At 38.4% G+C, this 8,806-nt stretch overlaps 1 protein-coding gene across 2 annotated transcripts; it reads left to right on the top strand.

Annotated features, from left to right (window-relative positions):
* Positions 1–518: 518 nt before the first annotated feature.
* On the top strand, positions 519–7,537 carry PENK (proenkephalin). Of its 2 annotated transcripts, XM_043973768.1 has the most exons (4): positions 519–713; positions 887–987; positions 1,761–1,901; positions 6,558–7,537. In XM_043973768.1, the coding sequence occupies exons 3-4, from the start codon at positions 1,764–1,766 to the stop codon at positions 7,218–7,220; spliced, it is 801 nt and encodes a 266-aa protein (XP_043829703.1). In that variant the 5' UTR covers positions 519–713; positions 887–987; positions 1,761–1,763; the 3' UTR covers positions 7,221–7,537. The 2 variants fall into 2 exon arrangements, with proteins under 2 accessions (XP_043829703.1, XP_043829710.1); XM_043973775.1 differs by lacking the exons at positions 519–713; positions 887–987 and adding an exon at positions 1,136–1,237.
* The last annotated feature ends 1,269 nt before the right edge of the window (positions 7,538–8,806 follow it).

Below are 8,806 nucleotides of genomic sequence, written 5' to 3'. Positions count from 1 at the left end.
GTGAAGTCTGTTAGCATTTGCTTTCGGCTAAGACAAGCTTTAACTTTGGAAGAAATATCTTGTCCTGGTCTATCAGGGAAAAGTGATTCAGGTTGGTATGAATGTTTTCAATGTTCTTTGAAACTGTGACCCTGGAAGAATGCTTTAGGAAGAGAGGAGACAAGTCTGACATGGCCCCCATGTTTACACATACCATTTTCAAGAAACCTAAGGAACTCCCCTGATGAAATTCTTCCCCATTGCATTCCCATGTGCCATTAATCGAACTTTGGAACCTAAGATGAATGATGGGAAGATGCTTGAGTCATCCCCTCTGCCACCACCACCCCTCAATAAAAAATGCTTTGAAAGGAAATTTTCCCAAAGGGCCTAGGGTTAATGTAAAGGAAATACCCAGCAAATTACCATATGTGAGTAACGAGCCCACCCCAGCCTCCCAATCCTACTGGAAAGAATAGAGAATGAATCCTGTCCAATCCCACACTGTCTGGCTCAGCTCCTTCTTAGTGATGATAGTTAATAAGATAGCAAGTGCGTCCGAGGTGGGATTTCGTAGGTCCTGCGTCAGCTGGAGCCTGTAGGCGATTGGGGGACGCTTGAGTTTTTCCTTTTTTTGACTAATTATAAAGTGGCTCCATCCACTTCCCAGCACACAGACTCAAGTGGAGAGCTCCCCATCCCTTCACGTCCACTTCAGTAACCCACTGAAGACGGTAAGTAAAGACATTATAGCTCTACTGATAATTCCTTACTTTCTAACCTAGGGACTGCAGCAAGTTTGCCAGGGGCGGTGATAGGTCGAACTGCAGGCTATTGCTTTTCTCATATGTTGTTCTTCCCTTCTCCCCTTCACTCCCTTCACCCTCCCCCACCTTCTTTCTTCTAGAGATTCTCCTGGGACGCAAATTGCTCTGCTCCGCTATAAATATTTGGTGAGCAAACCAAAGCACTTCAGCCAGCCCACACTCGATCCAAGGAAGCATCTAAGTAAGTAAACTTTGTTAAAATATTGGATTTTCCTGGTGGGTTTGGGGGACCTATTTGCTGTTCTTTTCCTCTTTTATTTTGTTTTCTTAATTTTCCTCCTCTATTTTCCCTTTTGCGACTGAATTTGTATTAAATTTTCTGCTGGTGTGTTAAGTCTTTCTTGGTATTGAGCCTGGCCACTCAATTTCATACTTTGGCGAATTCTCAGTGTTCACAGCTATCTAGGAGACGGGGGTTCTTCCCGAGGAAGGTAAGGTTTCTCAGGACCACAGGTGAAAGAAAGGACAAAACCCAGTCTATCTTGGTGGTCTCAAAAAAGATCAAACCTTGGTGCTTTCACTCCCTAGTCTGGGGAAGGCAGGTAAAGACGGAAACCTTTTCCCTTTACCCTGGGGCTACTTAGATTTTTATATTAAATCCTAGGGAAGGGGGAGGGAGAGAGAGAGAGAGAGAGAGAGAGAGAGAGAGAGAGAGAGAGAGAGAGAGAGAGAGAGAGAGAGAGAGAGAGAGAGAGAGAGAGAGATCAAAGGGATGTTTGGAGGGCTTGGCTTAGCTTCTCCGGATAGGCAGAGTTCTTTAGAAAAGGTAAATGCTTATTACTAGTTGGAATTTGCTATTTCTGCCGCTCCTGTGTATGGATCTTTCAGGAAGTAGGGAATGTGAGTAACCTGAAAATGAATTCGTGGATCAGGGAGGAACAACGGTTTTTCCTTAACGTTAGCAAAGGATGGTTAGACAGAGGCTGAGCTGCGCATCCCACTCTCTCTTTTCAGCCCATGGCGCTGTTCCTGAAGCTCTGCAGTTTGCTTCTGGCTCTCAGCCCTGGCCTCTTCCTGACCGTCAGGGCTGAATGCAGCAAGGACTGCACCTCATGCACCTACCGCCTGGGACTACATGCGGACATCAATCCATTGGTGAGCGCGGATTGGGGTAGGAGAAAGAAGGGGGGTGGGGTGGGTTGAGGGGGGAAATCTTTGTTGTTACATTTTGTTTCTGTTTTACCTAAATACGGCATAAGTAGTGGGACACCTCTCCGTCACCAAAATCTAGACTCTTCTTGTTACACCTGAAGGACTGAAGAGTAAATCTGACTCCGGAGTTAAGCTTATTCTGTGCCCCTTGGGAAATCTAGCTCAGAATTTTGGCCTTGGGAAAAGGCAGGTGGGGACGGGGAGGAGTAGGAGGTTGGCGGGGTCTTTTTTTTTTTAATCCGTGGTGGGTGTGGCTTTTTCTGTGTTTTAACAATTGGGTATCTAGATCGTCTGAATTAGTCCACTTTAAAAAGGAAAAAAGGGGGGGGGGGGGAAGATCCCAAGCAGTTTTTTTCAGGACCTCGGAGAGCAGCAGACACACTGCTGTCCCAAGAGCATTGTCCTACAATGCCAACTCCTTGCTCCCTATATATCTCACCACCTCATTCCACTAGACACTAATATTAGAGTCAACCTCCAAAAACTTTCAACTAAAGGATGAGTAGCGGCATTGGCTTGTGGGGAATTTTATTGTAGTAGAAAGAGCACTAGATTTTGAGACAAACCAGGATTCAGATTTCAGTTCTGCTACTTAGTGTGTGGCCTTGGACAAGTCATTTTCCTCATTTGCAAAATGACAGGATTTCCCTAGATGACTTTAAAGATAAGTTCTGGTTCAAACCTGAGTTCCACTGAAAGACTTGAGTAGCCTTTGTTGGAAAGAGAAGGGGGTGGGGGGTGGGGGGAAGAAAGGCAAGAAGTTGGTAGAGGAGAAGAAATGAGAGAATGAGAGAAAGAGTGGGGATTTCATTTTTGCATCTTGTAATAATTACCAGACTATAATTTATCCCACTCTACAAAAGGTATTGGGTAGTAGCTGAAGATAGTATTGGAAAGCAGTAAGAGAGGCAAGGTACAGGTGGGTGGAGAAAGACCAATCCAGAACAAGTGGCTCAAAACAAAAATCAGGTTCCCTTGGAAATTTACTCTGAGACATTCTGAATGGGGTACTTGGGATTTACAAAATATTTTTCTAATTCTTTTCCTAAGGCAATGGTTAAGTTTTAATTTCCATGGGCAGATAGGGATTCCTCCCCAAGTATACTCTGATATTTGCAATGATACAAAAAATTAATATTTATTTAACATACTTAACAATATATTTCAGAGTAGAGGCAGCTTTTCTTGGGCAAAATCATCTAGTTCTACTTCACCTGTTTATGCAGATAAGGAATTATTATAAAATGTTTATATATTATTGGATATTTACAAATGTACTGCATTCTCTAAACTAAACCATACCTTATTTATCTTGAAATTTCTCCCAAAGTCAAGCTCTGTTTTTTGCATATAGCCTGTTAAATGATAAAAGAATGAATAAATGAAACTATATCATGGATCTGTGTATGATAATGACAAAATAACATTTTTCCTTCATCCATAATTTATTCTCTTTTAATCTTTAGGGTGACTGTGCCTAGAAACTAAGTATAAAATAGACCCATTTGGAGAGCTAAAAACAGAGGAAAAGAAAAATCAGGCACTAATTCTATAGAAATGTGCCCTGTCCTTCTGATCACACAGCTCTCCCATTTTTCATAATACTCGGGCACCCAACTTTCACATTTGTACATTGGAACAATCTATACATGTTAATACTGAGGCATAGCATATGTTATCCCACATTGGGTAGATGATAATGGAATTTCTAATCTTGATTAATGAGCTAAAATTAAGATGAATACTCTCTTCATTGTGGTTAAAGTGACTTGGAAGATTGGCATTATTATTTCAAATATTTTTCTCCTTTAATCTTTATCCTCACTCAATCTCCTACATACTAATACTCTTCATTTTCTCTTCTGGAAGAGCTAAATTATCCCCCCAATATTACCACTGTGTGTTGTATGATCTTTTCTCCCTTTCTTGAATAAATCCCTCAGGGACTAATTTGAAAGTAAATAGAATATTCCAGAATATCCCTTAGAACATTAAATGAGCTGATAAAATTTGTGCTCAAATGTTGGTGAGAACCCTTTATTATGAGCCCTTACACAGATGGGTTCCTCATCAACTAAAATAGTCTCTTTAGAAGACATTTTGAATGGCAAAGTAATAATGGGTTTTGAGTCAGAATTAGATTTGTCCTAATCTACTTAAACCACAAGAATTGCATTAGTAGAGAGGTAAGCCACCATGAATAAAAAAATGTGGAGATTCAATTGCTTAACCAATACCATGCATTTGTGGAAAAATCATTAAAAGAGTGGGCAGAAGTTGCAAGGTAGTTAAAGAAAGGATGTCATCATCCCTACAGTGAACCTGTTTTCTATGAGAAAAAGCAGGGTTTTAGGGAACATGTGTTTTTTTTTTAATCTAGAAGAAAGAACACTAGTTGTAACTTCAAACTTTAACAGTAATTAACTTTGATAATTGTTTTTAAAGTGCATAGCCTTTTCCCTAGCTATAACAGATATTATCTATGTAGTTTGAGAAAGTTTATAAATGCAACAAAATATCTGTGAATTTTTGCATATTTAAATAATTTACATTAACTACATCACTTTCTTCTTTTTCATTTTTCTTCTAGTAACATAAAAATTAGAATATAAATCTAAAATTTAGAGCCAGAAGAGATCCCAGAAGTCATCCTCCTTGGCTTCCTCATTTTGCAGATAAGGAAACTATGATTCAGAGAGAATTTACTTTTTTTTTTTGGGTGAGGCAATTGGGGTTAAGTGACTTGCCTAGGGTCACACAGCTAGTAAGTGTTAAGTGTCTGAGGTCACATTTGAACTCAGGTCCTCCTGAATCCAGGGCTGGTGCTCTATCCACTGTGCCACCTAGCTGCCCTCAGAAAGAATTTACTTTAACAAAATCAAAGCTAAGGTATTAATCCAGGTTCTCTGACTCCAAATCCCTCTTCAATTCAAATCAATTCAATTCATGGTAGTCAATCTCAGGACCATATCTGTAGCATGATAGTGTAGAAAGAGGATTAGCTCTTGACTCAGAAAATAGAAATTCAAATTATACCTCTGATACTTCCTATGTGTGACTCCAGCCAAGAACCTTAACTTCACTTGTCCTCAGTTTCCTAATTTGTGAAATAAGGAGTTAGACTAGATGTCCTTTGGGGTTCCTTCTAGCTCCAACTCAATCATTCTGTGCTCTTGTAAGATACTAATTCAGCAAATATTAATTGAACACCCATTGTTGGTTGTTGATCAGTAAATGGCAAGTAGCCCCACAAAGGTATGGGAGGCATTCAATTAATGATAATATATTCATAATAGCAGAAAATAAAATAGAAATAATTTATTTTATTAAAACATATATGTCCTTAACATTGGTGACTTGGAATTATACCAAACACACATCACTGAGATGATTTCTTAGAACCATTTACACATTTTGAGCAGTAGACCTCTTGAGTAGAGGAGAATTTTAATAATATCATTAGGAGTAATTCATCCTACATTGGTTAGGATTTAATTACTGTTTAATGAATAAAGGGAAGAATGGTATGCAGATTCATTAATTTTTATTGAATAACATGATTTCCATTGAAACAGACTTTCCATTTCACAGTGACTAAGTGTTTATGAGAATGGCCTTCAATTTTGCATATTTATAATATTTTAATCATGTCAGACCTCAGAGCCAAAACTTCAGGAAAAAATGGGGAAAAAAAACAGTAGGTAAGACTAAAATGAAAATGTTCTACTTCAATTTAACATTGCCACTCTATAACATTATCAGGCTTAGGACTTTTTCCACAACTACTTTTGAATTCTTTTTGTCTATAATGAAAAAAGTAAAAAAGAGAGGAACAGGAATATTGGGAGCTATTTAGAATAAAATTATAATATATATGTACATGTATGTGTGTGTTGCAAACAAGTGTTCTACATCAAAGAATTATTTTTTAAGCCAAATGCATTTTATCTTAATATTTCTCTGATTACGTTTTGGTTTCAATCACATAGGTAAAGTTGAGTAAGCAGCTTGTTATCCTACAGTAAGTTTGGGTCACCGAGACAGCTAACCCAGGCAATATAATTAATCACTTCCATGTGGGTACAAATCAATTTAATTTAAAATTCAAATTTGTAAATATTGATTATACTATACTAGTATTTTTAATTCCGTATTTGTATTTGCTAACTGTCCATAAAAAGAGACCGTTAGTTCAAAGAACAGCTAATTGTAAGTCCTTATTCTGACATATAATGACCCCATAACCATAGTCACTTAACCCCTTCAGTACACTAGACGAGTCTCAAAGACATTGCAGTGAAACTATCTTCACTGATAAAGAGTTGCTGTAACAATGAAATCATAGTTCTCATTTCTGTCCCTATCCTCAAATCTCCATTCATGGTAATCAAGGTTTGTAGTAAGAAAATAAAGATTGCTTTATTGTGTAAACATTTCCAGCAACAAGAACTAATGTCGATGAACAAATATTTCAACCTGATCTAAGTAACCTTTCTAAGAATTAGAGCTGGTATGAATAGAAGATGCAGGTATTTGTATTTGCAGGTATTTAGCAAAGTCACAGCAATATCTTACTATTGGATAAATCATTTTTCACAGGCTTGCACACTAGAATGTGAAGGGAAATTGCCATCCGCCAAGGCCTGGGACACCTGTAAGGAACTTCTGCAACTGACCAAGATGGATCTTCCTCAGGAAGGCACCAACAACCAAGGAGAAAGCAAACAAGATGAGGGTCATCTTCTAGCCAAAAAGTATGGGGGCTTCATGAAAAGGTATGGAGGATTCATGAAGAAAATGGATGAGCTTTATCGAGCAGAGCCAGAAGATGAGCTGAATGGAGGAGAGGTCCTTGCCAAGCGATATGGAGGCTTCATGAAGAAAGATTCTGACGATGATGCATTGGCCAATTCATCAGACCTGTTGCTGAAAGAGCTGCTGGGAACAGGGGACAACTCTGAGGCAGGGCGTTACCGAGAAGGTAATGAAAATGAGGAAGAAATGAACAAGAGGTATGGGGGCTTCATGAGAAGCTACAAGAGAAGTCCAGAATTGGAAGATGAAGCAAAAGAGCTACAGAAAAGATATGGGGGCTTTATGAGAAGAGTTGGAAGGCCTGAATGGTGGCTGGACTACCAGAAAAGGTATGGTGGATTTCTTAAGCGCTTCGCTGATTCCCTGCCTTCAGATGAGGAGGGAGAAAGTTATTCCAAAGAAATTCCAGAAATGGAGAAGAGATATGGAGGATTTATGAGATTTTAATACCTTTTTCCCATCTGTTCCCAAATGCCCTGCCCAGCTTTTCTTTGGAAAGACTGCCTCATTGATCATATTTTATTGTAAGGTGTTGCTTGCACTGTACAGTTTTTTACTGTCCTAGTTAACAATATACCCTTCAATCTGTTATTTGAGTTTCTGTGTTCTTTTGAAGGTCTGCAACTTCTGTTCTAGTCCAATTTAAGCCACCTTAGTAGTTTTCATGCTAATATTGTTTTTGTTCATTTGTTCTTTACTTTAAACAAAATATCTATAAATGCTTACTTGTACATAGATAGAATAAATTCCTCATGCCAACTGCATTATGTGCTTGGAATTGTCTGTTTTCCACATAATGTTCAACCACCCAGCAGTTTTCATTATCCTACAGCGAAACTACACTCCAAAGCAGTAAACAGATCAGCTCTGGGCAACCTCTGACCACTGCTCTACATCTCTCCGAGGGGCTGGGGTAGAAAAAAAAATTTTCCATTTAATTTGTTACAAATAACATCTCTGATCAGAAAAAAAAATATGGAAATGAAAATGATCCTATTGTTGCTCCCATTTATGCAAAAGAGCTGAATTAAAAGAATCCAAAGCACTACTAACTCCAGATCTTATCTTGCATGTAGCAAGAACTTGTATTTTCTGCATTTAAAATCAGCTGTTAATATTTTGTCTCTAACACATACTGTTAATACTAGAAGGGACCTTTGAGGTTATTTAGCACATCTTTCTCATTTCACAGATGAAGAAATGGGGCTCCAGAAAGGTTAAGTGATTCATCTAAGATTATACAGTTCACTAGTAGAAATTCAGAACATGTCTCCTGCCCCCAATCCAATGTTGTCTCCCAAACACCGTACTGCCCTTCCATCTACCTTGCTTTCAGAAGCCCAGGTATTTTTACAATCATGTTGATAGCAATTGGTTTTTAATCAATAACAATTAAGTAATCATGAAGTACCTGTTGCATATAAAGTTTTGTGCTAGGTCCTTTGAAGGTTAAAAAAAATGGCATGGTCCCTGACTTCTGGCTGAATACTCCTAAAGGATATTGTTAATTAAAGTTCCAGCACTGAACCAGGTGTCTATACATCTCTGCAAGAACCAACTACTGTATCCAGATCTGAAGAAAGACATGCATGTGCCCTGGGAAAGTTTGGAAAATGAATTTCCTGTGTGGCTACTAATGGGTTTGAGCCTTTACTTAAAGACTTACAATTTGGCTTGTTAGAAAATAAATACACGTCCCCAGAAAATGTAATTTCCTATCATTAAAATACATGGATTTGGGGCAGCTAGATGGCGCAGTGGTTAAAACACCGGCCCTGGATTCAGGAGTACCTGATTTCAAATCCAGCCTCAGACACTTGACACTTACAAGCTGTGTGACCCTGGGCAAGTCACTTAACCCTCATTGCCCAGCAAAAAAAAAAAAAAAAAAATATATATATATATATATATATATATATATATACCCTTGCACCCAGTAGCTTCACCTCATCCCAAATCTTCCTACCCACAAGAATATAAGCTCCTTGAGAAAAGAAATCATCTTCCTTTTTTGCTCTTATTTGTATCCCCAG

The sequence above is a fragment of the Dromiciops gliroides genome, chromosome 1, assembly GCF_019393635.1.
Source record: "Dromiciops gliroides isolate mDroGli1 chromosome 1, mDroGli1.pri, whole genome shotgun sequence".
In the NCBI taxonomy this organism is placed as follows: domain Eukaryota; kingdom Metazoa; phylum Chordata; class Mammalia; order Microbiotheria; family Microbiotheriidae; genus Dromiciops; species Dromiciops gliroides.
The sequence above is the reverse complement of the archived record's forward strand: the minus strand, read 5'-3'. Positions and strand labels throughout refer to the sequence as shown.